Source organism: Helianthus annuus, chromosome 11, assembly GCF_002127325.2.
Source record: "Helianthus annuus cultivar XRQ/B chromosome 11, HanXRQr2.0-SUNRISE, whole genome shotgun sequence".
NCBI lineage: Eukaryota > Viridiplantae > Streptophyta > Magnoliopsida > Asterales > Asteraceae > Helianthus > Helianthus annuus.
Window position 1 is genome coordinate 124933664 of NC_035443.2, and position 23266 is coordinate 124956929.

General features: G+C 40.2%; 1 protein-coding gene across 1 annotated transcript; it reads right to left on the reverse strand.

Moving 5' to 3' along the window:
- Nucleotides 1-4927: 4927 nt before the first annotated feature.
- On the reverse strand, nucleotides 4928-20451 carry LOC110889799. The gene is given in 7 exon segments (XM_022137363.2): nucleotides 4928-5080; nucleotides 7257-7463; nucleotides 7528-7596; nucleotides 8288-8380; nucleotides 18618-18791; nucleotides 20204-20352; nucleotides 20355-20451. Coding segments are annotated over 7 exon segments (942 nt in total).
- Between the last annotated feature and the right edge of the window lie 2815 nt (nucleotides 20452-23266).

Below are 23266 nucleotides of genomic sequence, written 5' to 3' on the forward strand. Positions count from 1 at the left end.
CCCAGAGGCCATCATCGAATCGGGATGCCGCATCCACCATCAAATGAGGTTGGCAAGTCTGCAGCCCGAAAAGTAACTTAGCAACCCCCATGCAAGACCTTAGCAGAAGGAGTTCACATTGAGGGTCCCTAAGACAGGGCAATAGTTTCATGAGGTCAATCGCCCCCGCCGCGCTGCCAACTCCCCAATAAAGCTAGGGTCACGGCTAACAGCTCCACCAAGGAGCTTAACCCCCCTCTCTGGTCTGCCAATCCCTCTCGGGAAAAGCCCGTCTTGAACTTTCCGCCCATCACATGTCGGCCAAAAAACCTCTGTTTTCTTAATGTTGAGATAAAGCCCTAGAGATGGCCCTTCCTCGTTAATAATGTCTAAGGCCCTAGCAACCTCAGTCGCGTTGCCTATAATCGTCCCATCATCCAAGTACCAAGCATGACACGGGAGGTTACAACGGTCCTTTACTCGGAGAATAAGGGGGTGTAAGGCAAGATAAAAGGGAAGGGGCCCCAAGGGATCCCCTTGTTGCACTCTGGTAGTAGCCCTAGTACACTCATTACCAACATACAACCGAGCAGGATGTGCGTAAAGGAATTGGACCCATCGATAGATTGATGGGAAATGTTGATGAACCTCTTTAAGGAAGGTTGTGTGGTCAACCGTGTTGAACACATAGGAGAAGTCCACAGTAAGCAAAGCTAAGGAACCATCTGCATGAAAGCAGTTGAGAAACCTGTTCGCACTGTTCGCACTGTGAAGCACCACCTCTGCACCGTTTGACGTCCCCACCCCAAATTGAAAGTCCCTAAAGTACTGGGCCATGTTTTTCCCGACCTTCTTCATTGCCACCTTGGAAACCAACATTCGCCAGATACCCCCCCACAGCAATAGGTCGAATTCCTTTATGGGGTTTCAATAAAGGAGTAAGGGGGGCTGAGGCAACAAACTCCGCCAGCACCTTAGGGTAGGATCCTCCAAGCCATAAGTTGACAACTTCAGTAATGGTCGTTAGCAAACCCGAGGAAGTCGTTGAGCCCTCGCACCCGATAGCTTCTAACAAGTGATGGGCCCGCATCCCGTCCCTACCACAAGATGTCCCTTTAGGAAAGGAGCGGATACATTTGAGCACACACTCCTCATCAACAACAAGAGTGGGTTGAGCATGAGGGTTGGGAGGCAAGGAAGGGGGCGGTACCACAGGGTGTTTATCAATAGACCTGGCAAATGGGTCGGGTCATGGGTCAAAACGGGTTCGGGTCAAAATGAGTCAATTATAAAAAGGGTTGTTTTCGTTTGGGTCGGAACGGGTCTGGGTCAGAATGGGTTTCAGGTCGGGTCGGGTCTTTTTTTTAGAATGGCAATCAAGTGAAAATAGATAAACTGCACTTGAAAATCACAAACTGAAACTGAACAAGTAAAGTACTAAAATCGATTCGAACAGGTGGTCAAAACAAAAGGCAAGCTAACTCCGATTTTTATTCGATTAACCAATAAACTTCTAAAAGAATTCATATAAATGACCACTTATAGTTATTGCTAAAATTTATATTATCCAAAAAAATAAGCTGATTCTAGCTAGCATCACTTGTTGGGATTAGATAAAAAATAGGCATGAAAATTGTAACTAGTAAATATACAAATTCAATGTAGATAGTGTCTACTTCTATGTTCCTTTATGATCTTTTCCAAGATCATATCAATCTCTTTGTGCATCTTCAACCATTCAGCTTTCTTTCCAGAATGACATTGAGGAAATTCAAACGAGGGTAATAATTTGACATGTTAAAAGAACTGAATGTTCTCAACATGAAATATACATTTTCTAGAAGGATTTTTTGATCTTTGCAGATGTCTCCTAATGTAGCCCTGCTAAATATGTTATTGACTATCTGTCTAGTCATTTCCTTAAAGTTGATCGGTGATCCGAAGAAGATTCAAGAAACTTAGACACACGAGTAAGCTCGTCCTCTCGAATATAGAAAAATGATCGACCTTTTTGGCACTAAGGAGTTCTAAAGTAGCAAACTTCTTTAGTTGTCTCCAATAGTTCCCATAAGGTGCCCATCCTATGTTTGAACCTTCATAAAAAAATATTTTAGCAGTTGTGGTTGCGGGCCTGTCAGCAAAATGGGCACTGGTGTGCGGTGTGATATGATTTTATTAACATTTTAAGCCCATTTTATGCATTATTCAAGTTTTAAATTTATAAAACACGATATTATACTAACACTAAACACACACTTGGGCAAGTGCACCCATCGTGAGCGTAGTATAGTGTTGGTAAGATACCGAGGTCGTCCAAGGACACAAGAGGTTTTAACACCGGTTTAGCGTCAACGTCTAATCAATCTAAATTTTTGAGAAAAGTTTTGAAACATGAAAATAAAACTAAAAATGAAAAGATAAATAAAATAAAAACAGATAGACAAGATAGAATCACTTGGATCCAACTCATCTTTAACGTATCCTTTGATGATTTTCGCACTTTCGGACTTTTTAAGAGATTATCTTAGTTATAGTAGTAGGCCCCTCTTTTGAAGATGACGTTACCCTCAACCCAGTGGTTTGAGTCAGCAAGAATACAATCCCAAAGGGTCGGAATATTGAAAGACAATTAAGTAAGTTATTAATGCGAAAAGTGGTAGGCCCCTCTTTTGAAGGTGACGTTACCCTCTGCTAAGTGGTTTGAGTCAGCAAGGATACAATCCCAAGAAGTCGGTTTAAAGTATTAATAGTAGTTTACATATGAGGGGTTCAAGCTATTCGCACCCCCACTATCCAATACCGTTGGGCATTGAAGGAGGTCCTAGTAAGCTTGAACCAAGTCCTCGCAGGATCTATACACTTAACGAGACAAGAACTTTACCAAACCATCCCCCTATCCCCCTTCCAGGTAGTTAACGCGCTTTATATAGACCGTAAAGACACGAATGATGACATCATTTACTTTATATAGACAGTAAAGTAACCTCAAGACACCATGAAAAAATTAAAGAAAATTCACCTTCAACATAAGAAACTAGTTATTAAAGTCATTAATACAAACCGAAATAAAAAGTGCCCAAAGATTAAAAATCAAAAGTAATACATTAAAAACTTGTCTTCACCAAGTGATGTAAGAGGCTTAGCCAAACATGGCCTTTGATTGGCAAGAACTCTTACAATCAATCTTGGATCCCGAGACTACTACACACACTCTAAAGATGGATGATGGATGATGGTGGTGGGTGTTGGTGTTGTAGTGGTGGTGGAGTGGTGGCAAAGTGGAAGAGTAGTGGCTTGCTAAGGGATGCCTTTGAAATGAACCAAACACCCCTATTTATAGCCTGAACAGAGCCCTGGCCACGGCCCCGTGTCCAGTGGGCACGCCCCGTGGCTAGCATCTTCTCTTTCTTTATTAATTGCAATTGTCAGTAGAGGGTCTCACACTACCCCGTGTCTCCTGGGCACGGCCCCGTGGTCAACTCTTTGCTGTACTATCAAGATTCTGCGTATCTTAGAGTTGGCCACGCCCCGTGTAGAGCAGGGCACGGCCCCGTGGTGGGCGTAGAAACTTCTGCAGGTTTGTCTTGTTGTGAAGGCTCCTGACCACACCCCATGCCCAGCTAGGCACAGCCCCGTGGTCAGGCTCTGTTTCCTTGTTTTTGCTTTGGGAGATGCTGCCGAGGGGTCGGGCATGTTACGCTTATTCCTTCTTTTTATTTATGTTGGTTTTGGCTGCTTATTTGCTCCTTTTGTTCTTTTAAGCTCGTTTGGTCCTGTAAATTCAAAAGGAACAAAGAAACGCACTTTTTCCAACATTAGTACTAAAAAAGGTTAGTTTTATGCCTCATTTGATGTAATTTATATGTTGCATTTTGCACATATCAGGCACACAATGTAACCTCATTGTTTCCTTTACTACCAACTTCATGTAATCCATACTTTGTATGTCGGGCCTCTGTGATCGAATCTCCTTTCACGACTTCCCTCACTTCGGATTGCGTTTTCCTCATTTTCTCCGGGTTCTTCATCATTTTACAAAATGCCCATTCAATTGTCATCGAAGACTAACTTGTCCCAACCGTTAACATTTCCTAAATTTGCCACACAACATTTGTATCAGTTATTTTAAATTTTTGAGTTTAAGTTACACAACATGATAAACTTTCATTGCATGTACTTACTAGAATGATTGCTTTGACACAATCATTAGTGAGGGGCTCATCAAAACCAGCACCTGTATCCTTGACTCATAGTAGAATATCAACTATATCTACTAGACACGACTCTCTTCCAACTTTTTATTCAACTTTCTAGTAACAATCTCCTTAATCGCAACTTCCGTATCATAAACCATATGCCTCGCATGCCACACCACAGAAAACGAACCCGACCCGAGCTGTTTCCCAGCCACATACTCCCCAACCAATCAAGCTCTGTATGAAGACTGACTCATCATTTACCAAATTACACAACAACAACCCCTAATTCCAAACTTATTGTTCAACTAAATCAAGAATTCAAAAACAGAACAATCTGTATCATAAGATTATCCATCATATTTTGACAAGCATTAGCTAAAGCATGAATCACAAATTAAAAAACAGAACAATCCTAACTCTTAATTCGAACTAAAAATCAATGAATTTCAGTAGAGAGTAGAGAATTCGTAGTCTATACATAAGTGTACTAGTATAATGGAGTCTGCAATTATATTAATATGTGCAAAAATGACTACATATTCATGACTTACATAGATATAAAGTGCGATTTACACACTTAGAGAGGAAACCACATATGACTACAATCCTTGGTACCACAAATACAACTTCATGAACATTGCAAGATCATATCAAACTCGCAACGGAACAATCATATATCATGTTCTTTATTCACCTTATATCTTACACACTTCATAAATATATGATATATTCTTAACTAAAATGAGCATCTAAGCCCCATTCTTTCCTTTGAGGTTAATCACAGAAAGCTCCTTTTCGAAATAATCTCCGGCATACATGGGAGGATAACTGGCTGCAAGAGGTGATTTTGCAAAGTGTCCCAAAGGCTTCAACACAGCATCAGATGCTACATTGGAAAATAGCTAGCAAAACAAAGAACAATAAAATCAACATTAGAGTTTAGAGTTTAGGGTTCAGGATTTAGTTAAATCCATAGACTACACTATGATTTGATCTAAGATGAAAGTTTGATCATGCACTCACAGTTGAGGATACCCTCCAAAGGCTTTTTGCTTAGGATCCTAAAACGTGGGGAATATGATTACACAAATTTATAAGGTTGGCTCATCCTTTTCGGGGCCTAAAGCGGATTCTAAAATCAAGGTCTTTTTTGTAATTTTTTTTTTGCTTAGTATCATAACACATTTTATGTATGATTTTTTTTGTAAAAGGCAAGAAATCACACAATTTCATGAAAAAAAGAATTCTAGAGATTGGGAAACGAGGGAGTTGTGATCAGACAGAAGATATTGTTGGTTCAGGTCCCAAATTACACACACTCAGTACACTCTGTATTTGTTTGTATGTGTTGTGTGTAAAGTTGCAGAGAAGAAGGAACTAACAGCTTGTTATATTCGATAAACAAAAGAAGGGTACATCAATAAATAAACACTAACTATCCTATTTATAATAACAAAACTAATAAAAAAGCACATGCATAATAAACCCACGTTCATAAGCATGAAACTCGGTCAAATCCTTGACCAAATCTTCTACCAGTTTACAGTCACGTAAACATAAGGTACTAAATGACCAATCTACCCCTGGTTCATTAGCTTCCTTATCTGAAACCCGATGACCGAACTAAAACCCGTGACTTGCGGCCGGTCTAACCCGTGAACGAACGCGATTAATCCAACAATCACTCCCTTAATCGGTTTGTTCACTCCACTCGTTCACGACACCCGAGTCACCGTCTCCTCTCCCGAATCATCTCGACTTCTACCGGACACCCGCCCTCAACCTCGGTCACATCTGATTTTCTTCAACTCGACTTATCTCGGACATTCTGGTCACTTCAGCCCCGTCCAAAGCCGTTCACCCCCTGATCGTTATTTCACTATTCTGTCAAGCTCTTCCTTGATAAGCACACCTTGCGTATCTACCAGCAACTAGACGCCTACCACCTGCACCGTCTTCGAGTCCCTAAACGAATATCTCAGCCACCTGCTGTTTCGTTTCTACTGCGCTACACCCGTTGGTTTTTCTACCCAAAGAATTCTGCACCCCTTGCAATTCTTCTCCTAGGCTAGAAAGAGTATCCGACAACTAAAATACACGATCTCTTCTTCGTTCTTCGATCAACAAACTGGGTTGACAAGCCCGCTGATTTGGCATTCGACTCGTCTCCGCTACCCTCTTGACCTGCTAGAACGGTAACCCTCGAAACCACCGACCCGCGATCACTGCTGATCTATCACCTCCGATCACTGCACACAGGTAACCTCTGATCGCTACAGCCTTTTCTTCCACTTTAATCACAACTAACAGCCACCAGACACACCGATGTTCACCCGTCACCCCCGTCATCCCAACCGGTACTCTCCGCACGACAACGATTGACACGAACAACCTCCCGGTCTCCGTCTTCTGCTGTTAAACAATCCCGAAGCAACACCTTCTTTTACGACTGCCCTCCACCAACCGACACACCCGCCGGTAGCGGAGGCTTCCTCCTATCTTCAAACTCGCCTTCTACGAGCCCTAGGCTCTGATACCAAATGTTGGTTCAGGCCCCAAATTTCACACACTCAGTACACTCTGTTTATGTTTGTATGTGTTGTGTGTAAAGTTGCAGAGAAGAAGGAACTTCAACAGCTTGTTATATTCGATAAACAAAAGAAGGGTACATCAATAAATGAACACTAACTATCCTATTTATAATAACAAAACTAATAAAAAAGCACATGCATAATAAACCCACGTTCATAAGCATGAAACTCGGTCAAATCCTTGACCAAATCTTCTACCAGTTACAGTCACGTAAACATAAGGTACTAAATGACCAATCTACCTCTGGTTCATTAGCTTCCTTATCTGCAACCCGATGACCGAACTAAAACCCGTGACTCGCGGCCGGTCTAACCCGTGAACGAACCCGATTAATCCAACAATCACTCCCTTAATCAAACGTAGCCAAGCTCTAAATAATTGGGGCCCCTTAAGTAAATATAGGCCCCAAGCTTCAGCTTATCTTTTTACACTCGAGCCGCTAATTTAGAATACTCGAAATGAGTTGATGATAGCCTTGTTACATACCTGTTTTCCGGCCTGGATAAGTAGACATCCATCAGGAACTTTCACTTCAAGTTTCTCCCCATTCCTTAACCAAATACTTAGACCAGGGAACTTGCTTTTGTAATGAATCGTTAGAAAGTTGATGTCGTTATGATACCCTGCGAACACAGTTCCTTCTTCACCATAGCGTCCGAGGTCACTTCCTGTCGGTGCAAGAAGATGTGGACCCTGCAATGCCATGGTTCTACTAGAATAATCTGCCATTAGAGAGAAGATATATGAAGAGACTCACCAACTTCATTAGATTAGTGAAGGAATCCTTTGGTAAGTCGAATCCAATTGCAGCCAATTCAGCAACAGCCTGAGAACATATTAGAGTAATTAAATAAACAAACATACACCACAATATGAAGGAATGACGATCACTAATAGTCTTACACACTACACATTACTTGAAAATTGGGTAGTTGCAAATGCAATTTGCGACCGCAATCGTGGTCACAAAAATCTGTGTGTAATTGAAACTGGGGACTATTTTTGCGGTCGCAAATGTTACGATCGGTTTGTGACCAAAGTTTTGCGACCGACTTGCGACGGAAATTTAAAAATTAAATGATATTTTCGTATTTTTGATCGTTTTGCGACCAATATGACATGACTGCTAACTTTGCGGCCGCAATTTAAACTTTAATTTATTTATCTTTACCTATATTACGCGATAAGTGTATGTGACTGTGTTGCAACGTTTGCAGTATTTGTGATCGATTTTCAACCAAATTTTATTTATTATTTCATTTTTCGACTAAAAAAATGGCTCAAATTTTGCGACAATTTTGCAACTATTGTCGTTTTTTTATTTTTTTTTTGTATTTTCAGTTTTTTTTTTACCGATTTACAATTGAGAAAATGTAAAAAAAAAAAAAAGACAACTTTGCATTCAAAATTAAGTGGTCGCAAATATTGCTAGCTGTCAATGGTCGTTAATTTTACAATCCAGTTGCAATATTTAATATTTTGGACCACAACTTTCAATTTATGTAACAATGACACACCTCTACGGTTGATATCATTTTAAATCCCCATGAATCCATGATCTTTTTCCATTCGGGGAAGCCTTCAGGTATGACTGGCTCAGAGTTCAATTCCTAGATTACAAACAAACACATACAAAACAAAGATTAATGACCAAACATGTGTTGGTGCACTTGTGTCTGTACTTTGTCTGTATTCGGTCTGATATAAACGATGTCCTGATTTGTGTTGTAAGTTGACCAAGTCAACCATCCTCCGGTTTGACTTGGACAACAGTTGAAAGATGTTCTGATCGAAGGATAGCCTCGAAGGATACACCTGATCCTTCGAGGTGATCGAAAGATATGGTTCGACCATGGTTCGACCATTAGACCTCGAAGGATGATCCTTCGAGGTCCATGCTGATCTTTCGTGTGAACTATGATCGATAGATGATCCTTCGGACCATCTATCAGATCCTTCGATCCAGACTTCATGGGCTGGGTATATATACCCATGCATGTGTTGAGTTTCAGATAGACAGATACACAGACAGAAAGATACCGAGAGATAGGTTGAGAGCATTCTGTCCAAAACTCACACACACACTTAGAGAGTTTATAGAACACTTCTGTAAACATTGAGCTTGTAACCGAACCCTCATTGCATTAATACAAGTTGTGTTAATCGGTGAACTTGTGTGTTTGTTTCTCTACTTGCTACTAACTCGGTTTGCTTGCTAGCTTGGATTCCGCACTTGCTAGTAGGTTTGTATAACAAGGTTTAGGTTCGTAATCCTCCGCGAAAAGGGACCTACAAGTGGTATCAGAGCCTCGCTCTTTACCTTGTTTAAAACCGGGTTTTTACAAGTTTTGGTGTGTTGAAACACTTGGTTTTGCACCTGTTTTTACTTAGTTTCTTGCATTTTCTCTGAGTAAAAACGTGTTTAAACTAACCGGGAGTGTTTAAAGTGGGGTTGGGTAACTTGAAAAATTGTTTTAAGTGATTTTGAATTTTCCGGCTATATTCCGGTTCAAAATTCCGGTGACTGGTGTTGAAGATAAGGTTGTCATTTTTGGAAAACTTTTTTTGGCAAACTTTCAAAGTTGGTGGTGATAGGACAGCCTGCACATACCATCTTGCCGAAAGTTGACCTACCAACCTGTCACCTTTTCACCAACCTTTCACATCAGATTTGTTTGTGTCAGAAGTCTCGAAGGATATCTTTCGATATCGAAAGATCATCTTTCGATCAAGAAAGGGTCGAAAGATTACTATCCTTCGATTCATCTTTCAAAGTTTGAATTATATCCTTCGAGAAAGGAATCTTTTCGAAAGACTAGTGTCCGAAAGATTAGGATCCTTCGTATTGGTGAATCTTTCGAGATCTGTTGGTCGAAAGATAAGGATTTAACACGAAAGATAAGGATCTTTCAAAAGGGAATCTTTCGTGTTCTTGAGTCTTTCGAGATCATTGTTCGAGAATCAACAGTAATCTTTCGAGTACTGTTGATCCTTCGAACAAGGTTATATCTTTCGATTGTGGTCAGTTTGTTGTTAACAAGTTTCTGTGATTTCAGATCCTTCGACCAGGATCCTTCGGCTGTGTATCTTTCGGATCATTCTTACTTAGCATTTATTTTGCTTATATATCATGAATCCGAGTTGGTGGGGAAGTCCGGCTCCAGACAGTGGAAAATACATGAATACCAGTCAATCTCCATCATGGGCCGAATCACCAGTATCTACATCCTCACAAACAAATGCCACTCCAGCTGGTCAATGGGCGTTTGTTTCAAATCAAACTCCGAGTATTCAAAGTCTTCTATTAAGCGAAAGTGAAACCGGAAGTTTGAACAGGCCTCCAAAGTTGATGCATCTTAATGAATATCCGGGATGGGTTGATCGCTTCCATACATACATTCTTGGTCAAAATACAGAGTTGTGGTTGCGGTTCACTACGGAATTCGATCAAACTATCGAGGTTGCTGCTTCTTCGACAGCTACATTTGCCGATCTTCCTGATGATCAAAAGAAGACGTATGACTTAGAAAAGAAAGCATACGCTATTCTCACTCAAGCACTGAGCAAGGATATTTATCATCAGTTCGTCAGTTTCAAGACTACGAAGAAGCTGTGGGATGCATTGAAGACAAGAGGAGTAGGTAATGAAGCCACACGTCAACTACGACGAGATCTACTGAAGAAAGAATTCGATGGCTTCACATGTATGGATAAGGAGTCCTTGGGAGATATGACAAGCCGTTTCTATCACCTGCTTACTGAGCTGACAAACTTTGAAGTCACAACGACTCCAACAGAGGTGGTAAAGAAGTTTGCCGATGCATTGCCTCCTCAATGGAATAACTTCCTGGAAATCTTGAAGTACAACGGAACGTTGAAAACCACAAATATCAACGATTTCGTGCAGCTTCTGGAGAACAAGGATCAGGAAGAAACGTTGAAGGCAAAGAGAGTTGCAGTGCCACAGAATCCAGAGATGTATTATGGCACCTCCACTACTTCATCTGCAAAAGGCGGTTCACATGCTCCACTTCAGACGGCGTTTGTCACAAGCACGGATATGTATGGCAATCCAGTGCAAGTTCCTGTAAAGCCGCCTCCAACCACAGATCTGTATGGAAATCCAATACAACCACCTCCTCCTCCTCCTGCTCAACAACCTCAATATGCGTGTTATGGAGGAACATCATCTGCTGCAGGTCAACAATCAAAGTCAAGTACAGTACAGCTCGACACGTCAAGGTTCTCTAAAATCAGTGTAGAAGTAGCTAAGGAACACATGGAGCTGCTTAACACTGTAGTGAGCGCGTACTGTGGGTTGATAGAAGGTCAGATTGGAAACATTAATCTGACACAAGAAGATTACAGGCAGATTGATAAGGAAGAGATGGACTTGATGGACATCAAGTGGGCCTTTGCGAGTGCAGTGAGAAGAGCAAAGGATTGGATGGAAAGTACTGGCAGAACCAGCTTGGAAAGTAAGCGAGACACCAAGTATGGGTTCGATAAGCAAGCTGTTAAGTGCTTCAACTGTGGTGAACGGGGCCATTTTAAAAGGGAATGTACAAAGCCAGCACAGCACGGGAATCAAAATCCCTTCAGAAACCGAGGCAACCAGCAGAATCAGAACAGAAACAATGAGCGTTCATTGGTGCCTGCAAATAACCAAACCAACCGAGCACTTGCAGTTCAGGTGGATGAAGGTTGTGACTGGTCAATCCAGTTGGGTGGTGATGCTCCTGATGAAACAGCATGTTTTGCTCAAATTGTGAAAGAGTTGGTTCACACCAGTGGTAGAGAATCTTCTGCCAGTGGTGGTGAATCGTCTGAAGATGAAGACTCTTCTGGTTATAGCAGGAGTGCTGATGAAGAATCATCCAACTCTGGTGATGATCATGTGGGTGAGACATCTAATGTTTCGGATGATATTGACATTGATGAACTCTTGGGGGAAGCTGTAGCAGAAACTCAAAGAAGATCTATTCTGGTGGATCAAGCTGCTTATACTTCGTCTTCTCTCCATTCAGCCTTTATGGCTAATGTCGACGGTTCATCAAGTCAGGTATGTGTCGATGAACCCACTGCTGTTAATTGTGATGAATGTGCTAGGTTGCATGCTAGATGTGCTGATCTGGAGAAAAGTATGTCTGAGTTGCAAGGCAAACATGATGCTTTACAAGCTAGTTTGTTTGACTTGCAAGACAAACATACTACTGTGAATGAGAATTTGAGTGACTTGCACAGCAAGCATGAGGCTTTGCAAGAGAAATATGATGTGACATTCATCCACAATCAGAAGTTGACTGTGGACCTCTCTAAATGCACAGAAGCCAACATGTTTTATGAAAACCATGAAAAAGAATTTAAGTCAGTAATTGAAACATTAAAGAAGGATAAAACAGAACTGACTAAAATGGTTTCAAGAAAACAAACTGATATTAATTTGTATATATCTCGCCTTGAGAGTATGCAAAAAGAGATGGCTTGTGTGAAAACCGAAAGTGATGCGATCAAACTCAAGCTAGACAGTTATTTGAGTTCTAGCTATGTGTTAGATCACATCATTGACGTTCAGAAGGAAAAGAGAGATGTCACATGCATAGGCTACAAGAAGTGTCCACCACCAGTGAGACATAACTATGACGCCATGCCTGATGAAGAGGACAGGGTTTTCTTTGAACCTTCTGTGCCTCTAGATGTTAAGGAGTTTGCTGCAGGACTTGGATACCAAAAGGAAGTATCCTCAGATTCAGATGTGTCAGCAGATACATTTGTGAGTGCTGAACAGAATCAAGATCCTCCAGTTGTGATTGAGGATGCTGATTCGTCTGATGATGAATCTGACGATACTGTCCCAGCAAAGTCTGATGCGGTAGCCAAAAATGAGGACATACCTCTTGAGAATCACATTCTATGTGATCCCCCTGTACAACCCGCTAAGACTATTGCAACTGAGTCCTCATCTGCAGGAGAGCCGGAGAGTGTGAATTTGCTGTACACTCTAGTTGGTGATGATAAAATTTACTCAGACAAAGATTTTCCCATTAAGAATGTTAATCAATCCTTAATCTGCAAAGTCTTTGAGAATTCGACGAGTAAGTTCTTGGGAAAGGCAGGACCTAAAATTACAGTTACACAGTGTCCTCCTATTCCAAAGGTTGAAATTCGAAAACAATTTGGTAACAAGAAATTACCAACAGTGCCAACACAGCAAAATCACACCAAACCCAAAGGTAAAACACCGGCTCAAGCTAACAAGAAGCCGAACCAAAAGAAGAAGAAGAATGTTAACTTTGTGAAATCGACGGGAACAGACAAAATTGAAAAGTTTGAAAATCAATCTAACTTAGATTTTGTCAAGAAAGCTATTGTCGAGAAAAGAAACGAACCAAGCAGTTCAAAACCTAGTACCTCGGGTTCACAAAGTTCAACATCATCGGCTAGACGATCACATGATTCTTCGGGGTTTGTAGAACGAAGATCATGTTTTGAGTGTGGAACCATTGGGCACATTATTAGAAACTGCCCATATCTTCATAAACAAAAAGGAAAGGTTGATGATCCCCGTGGTAAGACTGACCGTAAGCCAACTGTTTCCACAAAACAAGATCCCCGCCTTGTAAAAGAAAGGGAAAAGACACAGAAACGCCAACAGGTCAAGAAAATTGAAAAAGCAATTAAAACTGATGTGGTTCAAAAACAATCTGTTGTTGTAAAACCAGAAAATTCTAAAACTTCAAATCATCAAGAAGTTAAAATTTTAAAGAAAAACACTGGTGAAACCAAACAGACTTGGAAACCTAAATCGGTTACTGAATCAGGGGGACCATCACAATTCACCAACCATCAAAGACAAGAAGTTATTGTCATTGATGAAAATGGAAGACCCAAGACCACAATGGCTTGGGTCCCCATCTCCAACTAATTCATTTGAGTTCATGTGCAGGGTGCTTCAGGAGGAACTATCAGTAGTCACTGGATTGTTGATAGTGGGGCATCCAGGCACATGACGGGCGACATGAAGCTTCTCTACGACGTTAAATCTATTAGAGGAGGTTATGTTGCTTTTGCTGGAGATAAAGGTGGATACATTACGGGTGAAGGAATGATATCTAACGGGATTGTCAGCTTTGACAAGATCAATTTTGTGCAACAACTTGATCACAATCTTCTTAGTGTTTCTCAAATTTGTGACAAGAAATTTTCAGTACACTTTGATGCTAATGGATGTTATGTGCTGAAACCCGGCTTCAAAATTCCAAAAGAATGGATTCTCTTGTCGGCTCCAAGGATAAATGATTTGTACGTCCTTGACATGAGCCAGGCTATTACTACGTCTGCACAAGCAACTTGTTTCGTTTCTAAAGCCACAGAAAAAGACACTATCTCTTGGCACAGACGAATGGGTCACATTCACTTACGCAAAATGAATCATTTGGTTTCAAATGAATTGGTGAATGGTGTTCCCCTCAAAAATTTTCATCTTCAAGACATCTGTGTTTCGTGCCAGAAAGGAAAACAAACAAAGAAGAAGCACCCTACAAAGAAGATCAACACAGTGGCAGTTCCTCTTGAGCGTTTGCACATGGATTTGTTCGGTCCTGTCAAGCACAAGAGTATTCGGGGTGATCAATACTGCCTCGTGGTTACTGATGATTATTCAAGATTTTCTTGGGTTGCGTTCATGGCACACAAGAGTGAAACCTTTGGCATCATCAAAAACTTGATCATTCAGATTGAGAATTTGTATAAGTTGAAGGTTAGGCGGATACGTAGCGACAATGGTACTGAATTTAAGAATCATCCCATGGCGGAGTTCTGCACTTCAAAGGGTATTCTTCATGAGTTTAGTGCAGCTTATACTCCTCAACAGAATGGTGTCGCTGAACGTAAGAACCGCACATTGATCGAAACTGCTAGGACAATGTTAGTAGAGTCGCAGCTACCCATTCCATTCTGGACTGAAGCGGTGGCCTCTGCATGTTACACATTGAACAGAGTCCTTACAGTCAAAAGGCACAACAAGACCTGCTTTGAGCTTCTTCAAAAACGGAAACCAGATTTGTCTTATCTCGAACCGTTTGGAGCTCCATGCACGATCATCGATCCTAATGGAAAGTTTGGGGCAAGAGCAATTGATGGATACTTTCTTGGGTATGCCACCCCTAACTTACGAGTCTGGAATCTAGAGACTAAAAGGGTCGAGGAATGGTCTGAGGTCAGAGTACAAAGGCACACCTTGCCAGTCAAAAATCCGGGTCAACCTTGGATGTTTGAGTATGATGACTTTTCATCAAGGAACAAGATGGAGATCTTCTTCTGGTACAGGTATACGTTGATGACATTATTTTTGGTTCTACTAATGATGTCTTGTGTAGGGAATTCGAGCGCATCATGCAGGATAAATTCGAGATGAGTGCTATGGGGGAAATGACTTTCTTCTTGGGCCTACAAGTACAACAAACGGAGTCTAGGATATTCATCCATCAGACTAAATATGTTGGTGACATCTTGAGCCGGTTCCAGATGTCTGATGCAACGCCCATTGGTACCCCATTGCCAACTAATCACGGAATTACTCCAGACTTGAAGGGAGAAGCTGTTAGCCCTTCAATCTATCGCGCTATGATCGGATCTCTTATGTACCTCACAGCATCAAGGCCAGACATAATGTACCCAACGTGCCTGCTTGCCAGATATCAAGTTAACCCGAAGGCCTCACATCTTGCTGCTGTTAAAAGGATTTTTCGTTATTTGAAGGCGTACCCTGACACCGGTCTGTGGTATCCTAGGGATAATAACTTTGAATTGGTAGCTTTCAGTGATTCTGATTTTGGCGGATGCAAAATCGACGGCAAGTCCACAACGGCTGGATGTCAGTTTTTAGGAAATCGCCTAGTTACATGGCAGTGCAAGAAGCAGACGTGTGTCGCTACATCAACATGCGAAGCTGAATACATTGCTGCCTCAAGTTGTTGCTCCCAAGTTCTTTGGATCCAACAACAAATGCGAGACTACGGTTTTGAATTCCTAACTACTCCTATTTACGTTGATAATTCTGCTGCTTTAGATATCACTAGAAATCCTGTGCAGCATTCAAAGACCAAACACATCGAAATCAAATATCACTTCATACGTGATTGCTTTGAGAAAAGGCTAATCGATGTTGTTAAGGTCCACACCGATGACCAACGTGCCGACTTATTTACCAAAGCATTTGACAAATCAAGATTTGACTTTTTATTATTGGTAAACGGCATTAAGGTCAAGCAAGAGTAAAACCAACATCGGAAAATCATTTTTGTAAATATCTTTGTGTGTTTTTAAATTTATCTTAGTTTATTGATTTTAGGGGGAGTAAATCCAAAATCTGAAAATACAAAAACACCGAAAAATTTCAAAAACACAAAAACAATAGAAAAACAAAAATGAGTTTCCTGGCGAGCAAAAGAGAAAGTGATAGTACATCAGTGGTCTATCCAAACCTCTTTAAACCTTAAATGAAAAACGATAAGCAGCTCTATATAAGATGTATCGGTAGGCTCACAATCATTTTAAAGTGTGCAGGGTGATATAAATCTTAAGCGACTGAAGACCAGGTGGGAACCATTCATTGGCATATGGTCTTAGTACCGAAATTTCGTTTGATAGATTGCCGAGGTTCTGAGATATTCGGTCTTTATGCTGCTTATCATCTGAGTATCATGGTTGTATCTTTTACCGAAAAATAACGGGGACGCAAGTCTAGATCTTCCATGATACCATACATACGTGCACATATCTCATACTGCATTCGACCTCAATAAGTGATAAACAATCACATGTCCAAACAAATAAGTGATAAAATATCACATTTATCCGGGTGTCAAGTTCGTCTCTCTGCTGTACGGAAGTACTGACCTGTTCACGGACTTGCACCTGTGCCCTCATGCATATGAAAATCAAGTTCCTCATCAATAAGTGATTTTATCACAAAGGGCTTGTTTTCAATTCAAAATAAGTGAGTATCTCACATTTTATACGGTCAAACAGATGATAATCGGTATACTCACCGGTAAGATGAACTCTCGTGCATACCTTGATACGGGAATGTGTCGTGATGTGGATGAACACCGGTCGGTAAGTATAAATCATACATTAACGTATCCTCTAAACATGATTACATCTGATAAGTTGAGCTTAAGTGGACAACAATACCGATAATTGTTATAGGATGCTAATCTTAATGTTAATTAACTGAACAACAAGAGTGTTTTGGCATGACCGTACACTGATATGATTCTCTTACCCTCGAAACTCACAAAAAGAATGTCTGTATATATTTATTTATTTACTGCTTAACTTTTATTATTTCTTTTAAACAGTTTCGTCGTTTGGTGCATATCAGCACGACATTAGCGGTGATGTCGTTTGATAACACTCAAAGGATTTTAAATTGTTGTCTTTTACTTTCAAAATACCAAAAAGATTTTAGGAGTGTTTTAATATAAACTTTATAAAAGCCAAAAAGATTTTCTTTCTACTTTATTTTCGATCGTACGATGTTGGAGCTTAAGTCTTCGTTACCTGAAACCTGACTGAAAACCGAACTGACTAAATCTTCATAAACGGTCAAAAATTTGCATGTTTGAAAGTTAAAAACTAAAATTGGCAAATTTATTAAACTTTCAAACTGTCGGACGGTGTTTGATTATGACATGGTCATTCGTGTGTCATTTGTTTATACTATATTCCAAGCAGTTGTTCTCATTATGCGTTTAGATTTCTTGCATGTGCAGATTCTAAAGGCTAGGAGAACATGGTCGATGACAAGCATTGGAATGAAGACACGACGAGAAGGCGCTCAAAAGATGAAGATGATCGAGTTGCCGCTGGCCATCATCAACACCACAAGGATCTCACTTCATAAAGATAAAGTCTTTTCACGAGCATAACTCGAGGGGGAGCTTATGTTAAGGGGGAGTTTGTCAACACACTTCCTACATGATACGGGTAGTTTGTTGATACACTCTCTACTTTCAAGACGTGAAGACTTTGAAGATCCTCCGACATTGAAGACTTGTAAGGACGTCAGAGTTTTGGGAACTCGAAGACCAAAGACCGTCGAAGTCCAAGACGAGTCTACATTTATTGGAAGACAAAGACAAAGCTACAGCCAAGGGGGAGTTTGTTGGTGCACTTGTGTCTGTACTTTGTCTGTATTCGGTCTGATATAAACGATGTCCTGATTTGTGTTGTAAGTTGACCAAGTCAACCATCCTCCGGTTTGACTTGGACAACAGTTGAAAGATGTTCTGATCGAAGGATAGCCTCGAAGGATACACCTGATCCTTCGAGGTGATCGAAAGATATGGTTCGACCATGGTTCGACCATTAGACCTCGAAGGATGATCCTTCGAGGTCCATGCTGATCTTTCGTGTGAACTATGATCGATAGATGATCCTTCGGACCATCTATCAGATCCTTCGATCCAGACTTCATGGGCTGGGTATATATACCCATGCATGTGTTGAGTTTCAGATAGACAGATACACAGACAGAAAGATACCGAGAGATAGGTTGAGAGCATTCTGTCCAAAACTCACACACACACTTAGAGAGTTTATAGAACACTTCTGTAAACATTGAGCTTGTAACCGAACCCTCATTGCATTAATACAAGTTGTGTTAATCGGTGAACTTGTGTGTTTGTTTCTCTACTTGCTACTAACTCGGTTTGCTTGCTAGCTTGGATTCCGCACTCGCTAGTAGGTTTGTATAACAAGGTTTAGGTTCGTAATCCTCCGCGAAAAGGGACCTACAACATGAAAACAGATTCATTCGAAAAGAGGGTGTATATACCTAACCTTAAATTGAGTTTTGGATGGTCGAGGGCCAACCCTCCACGTGTACCATGACTTCAGATCTGGACCGGTTGGAATCTTAGGTTGTCGATCTTTAGGCAGTGCTCTCAACTTCTTTTGCATTTCAAGATCAACCAAGCTACGAGGTATTTCAACTCCTCCTGGTGTTGAACCAACCTGTTACATAATTTAGCTTCAAATTTGAACCTTTTTTTAAGGTCATTATTATTTTTATACGATGTGCAACTTTATTACATATAAATCTACATGTAAATTCAGTAAATACTTACTGATATTTAATGCTAATCTCAACTGGTGTATATGATTCTTTCTATATAAAATGATTAAATAATTATTATTTTTTGATTTTGCACATATTTGTTAATGCTAGTTTGTTACAATTTAAATCAATTTAACTTTATTCAGTTTGCCTTAAATTACTTTTTTTTTCGTAAAAATTACAAATAATGCATCTTTAATATATGCAAATTTGTGAGTATGCGTAAACAAGGAAACAATTTTAGTCATCAATCTTTTAATACATTGGAAGTGAGTGACAAAAAATTACAAATAATGCACCCTTGTTTAGAAAGTTTTATCTTCAAATTTAAGGACGGATCACTAGCATACATTAAAAAAAAATCTTATTAAATACGTTGGTTATTACTTTTATTAGTTACAGGTCACCGACGGTAATCAGTTCAAGTTTATGATCTCTACCGATCACTAACAATCACCCCTAATGTAAAAAAAAACTCAATTTATTTTATTGCTGGTTTAGGTTATCTGCTCGGTCAATTCCTCTAACGATCACGACAAACTTTAAAATTGTAATCTTTCTTAATTGAACGTTCTTTTCGCTAGAAGTGTTTTCTACCTTTTATAGTAAGTGAAACCTAAAAATCATTTTTACTATTTTAGTGTCTTAGAGTATATTAGCGGCAACCTGTCGTTGCTAATAGGTCACCGCTAACACCCCGTCGCTAAAAGGGTGACCAACACGTGTCTTTTTTTCAAACATTTAATAATGTCAGGTATTATGTTTTCTTATTTAAACACCTCTTCTTCTATCATTTTGTGAAATAATATAGAACCAAATGCGTCTTGTTTGGATCCGATTAAGATCCGTACCCATTCAAGATCCGGATTACATGAAATCCTTCCGAGTATTATCCATTGCAATCAAAAACCTGTATAGATCAAGAAAATACACAAACAATTCACAAAATCACTGCTAAACAAATGAGTATCACCAACGCCACCTGTCAAGTAATAGTATTACTTACAGACATGTCGTCCTTACAGACTTAAAATAGTTTTTTTTAAGGTAGCTCTATTGTTACGAAAAGTCGTCTCTAAAAGTTAATCTATAGGGACAACACCTTTAGAGACGACCTAAGAGACCTATTGGGACGGCCCTATAGAGATGAAGCTTATGGAGACAACTAGTCGTCTCTATAAGCTGTTGAGACCTGTAGGGACGACATGTCCTCCCTAAAAGCTTAAAAAAATTTGTCCCCGCAGGTCTATTTTCTTGTAGTGAAATAAAAAAGTCATTAGTTTTGTACTAATCCAGTGACCAAGTTTACCTGGTAATGCTGGTGAGGACGCTTTTGGACGCGCTTAACTTCTTCTGGTTGTTCGAAATACTTCTCCATCATATTGATAAATCGATCATTATCTTCGGTCGAGCATCGCGGATCTCTGACCAGAAGAGCTCCGGTTTATTTCAGAATGAGCACACCGTTTTCAGTTCAGGATGCAGGCGTTCGTCGCAATTGAACTTGCCAGAAGCTGCGTCCATGTACGGTGTGAGGTCGATCACGGGTATCTCCATTTCCCTAATCAAAGTTGATCTAGAGAGAACTGAAGAAGAAGTAACTGATGTTGGAAACTTGAACACATGAGTCATGCATGAATTTATAAAGGTGTGAACCAGTGTTTGAAGATTTTTTTTTGATGGGGGGTGGGGATCTAGATTCATCACCATTCACCAAGATAGACCACACATTTCATCTCATTTGAGATAGTATACCAACTGAATAACGATTTGTACGTGAATATGTGAATATACGATTTTATAACCTTAAACGGGTAGTTCAATGGGAACATATGATTTACCTCTGACAAATGTCTTAGTTTCAAGTCTCGTTTTCATCAGTTTTCTGTTATAGCCTCTTGAAGGTCACCTGCTTAGTGCAAGTTTTGATTTATCTAATCCTTTTGGTTAGCATGGAACCTAGTATATAAGGTGTGTTGTCAGTCGACCTTGCAGTTTTTAATTTTTATATGTTAGGTATGAGTTGTGGTTCCAACCCATAATCGATTGGCCAAGAAAATAGATGGAAATCAGATTAGAATTATAGAGGGATAATCAGACTAATTTCATAATTTTCATTCATAATCCCTAATGAAAATACTATTGGCTATTTATACCATGTGTAGTCATAAAGCCCTTTAGGGGGCGTTATGCGACAACAACTGGTGAAAAGGGCAAGAGAGGGGCTTTATGGAGCTTTATATCAAAAGAGAGTGTAGTCGTAAAGCCTCATACCTATCATTACTCAATTATTAATTTTCTAATTTTTATAATTAATTTGTAAATTTATAAAATTAAAAACCATTAAAAAAGTAAAAAAAAAACCATTTCATTAAATTAAAAAACATTACAATAAAATAAAAAAAAACTGTAAAACTCAAAGATTATACTTTTTTCGGTTCACTCATTTTGTTGTATCGCCATCTTCAACGCTTTTCCGGTTAGGTGGTCGTGCAGTTTCGAGTAGAATTCAAATTCTTTTTCTCATTGTCTATCCCGTATAATCTCGGTCACTTCCCGATTCTCTTCCATATGTTGATCCCCTAGGTCAAGTATGTCTTGAAGGCGTCGTTTCATCTCCGAAAGGCATTAGTCAAGTCGGATCCCATCGACGATGACTCCCGCCTCCTCGATCTTTTTATGGTTGCGTTTGGTTTTGTTTTGTTGCGCCTCCTCTACTACCGGTTGTGGCTTCGTTTGTGTATCCGGGATAAAGTCGGGCTCGCGTAGTGGCGAGCCGAAGGCTTGAGACGACCTGATTCCTCCCATGTTGTAATTCGGGTTCCAACCGTATAGATTTGGGTTCCATGAGAGGGGCTGGTTCAGTAGGTTCATAAAGCCGGTTTGATTTTGATTGTACTCGACAAAACCGGATCCGTAGGGGGCGGGTCGAGTGGGAATCGGAGAAATGGGTTGGCTAGGATTGGTCGTTTGGTTCGTGTCCGCACTAGAACGCGGAGGAACAAAACCGCTGTTGTAGGGATGCATTGTATAAAAACCTAGATTTTTATAAAATAAAGACAGATAGAAGATAGTGGTAGATTGTTTAAAAAATGAGTTGAAAAGGTGATTATATATAGAAATTTAAAAGAATTTATTTTTTTAATTAACATGACCGCTCAACGGTCATTTTTTTGAAACCTTCAAGTTTTCCAGCGTTATGTATTTCGTGAGGACACAAAAAAAACCCATAGCACTGGCCATAGCGGTGTGGCCGTACGCTATGGGGTGCCATAGCTCACTCAACCGCCATATACCGTCCCACTACGGATTGCCTTATATCCTTACGTAATTAAACAACTGAAACAAAAAAGATTAACTCCCACTAGTATACCACTATAGGTCCCGAAATCGGAGGATCGATTTTCACTACCAAAGCCTTGTTTATAACAAACAAAGTTAAGTGTGCGGAATCTACTTAACTAAGCCAATCAAACATAGAACACAATAACACACAATGGTTAACCAAAGAAACACACTCGTTTGATTAACTGGTTGAGAATGACAAACTGATACAAACACAGCTTACAAACTTGAAGGGTATTCTCTCAACTCTAGGACTAAACTGTGAACCATCTGTGCCTTATATAGCAGATGGGCTGAAAAGCTCGACGATTCACAATCTGGGCTGGCGAAACAGAAGAAAGCCCAAGACTAAGCCCAACAGTCAACGAATCACATATGATTCGTTGACCACTTTGACGAAACAAAACCAATAGTTATCATGTCTGTTTCGTCGACAGGTATTCGACGAAACAGAGTGTTTCGCCAAAGCCTGCAAACAGTTGACTATTTCTGCAAACAACATGCAGCAGAAACAGAAGGCACAAATACACAAACAAATGACAGATATACCCTTAGCATGCAACATGCATAGTTTTACGACCAATACATAAAACAAAGAGACAAACAAGTCAGACACAAGCGGATAGGAGGATATCCGACTTGGTCGACTGTGAATACAGACTCGATAATCAATAAAGACCGTACAAAATACAACATTACATATAAGACTAGTGACAGACACAAAAAGTGCATCAACAAACTCCCCCTTGTCTGTTACTCGTCTTCGGTCTTCATTTCTTTCTTCTTCAGTGACGTTCGGACCAGGAACTGCCCGAATGGATTCCCCTGTAGTAACAGTAGCAGGCGACGCGCTGAAACTTTAGTGCCTGGTGTGCATCCTTGTCTTCATAAAAGATGTCATGCCGGTACAGCTTGGTGATGTCGGATGCAGACATATTGACTATCCACATAGGATCCAACATCCTGAAGTTTTCCTTATCACCGTTAAACACAATAACTGCCTCATGAGAGTCGGGATCATAGCACC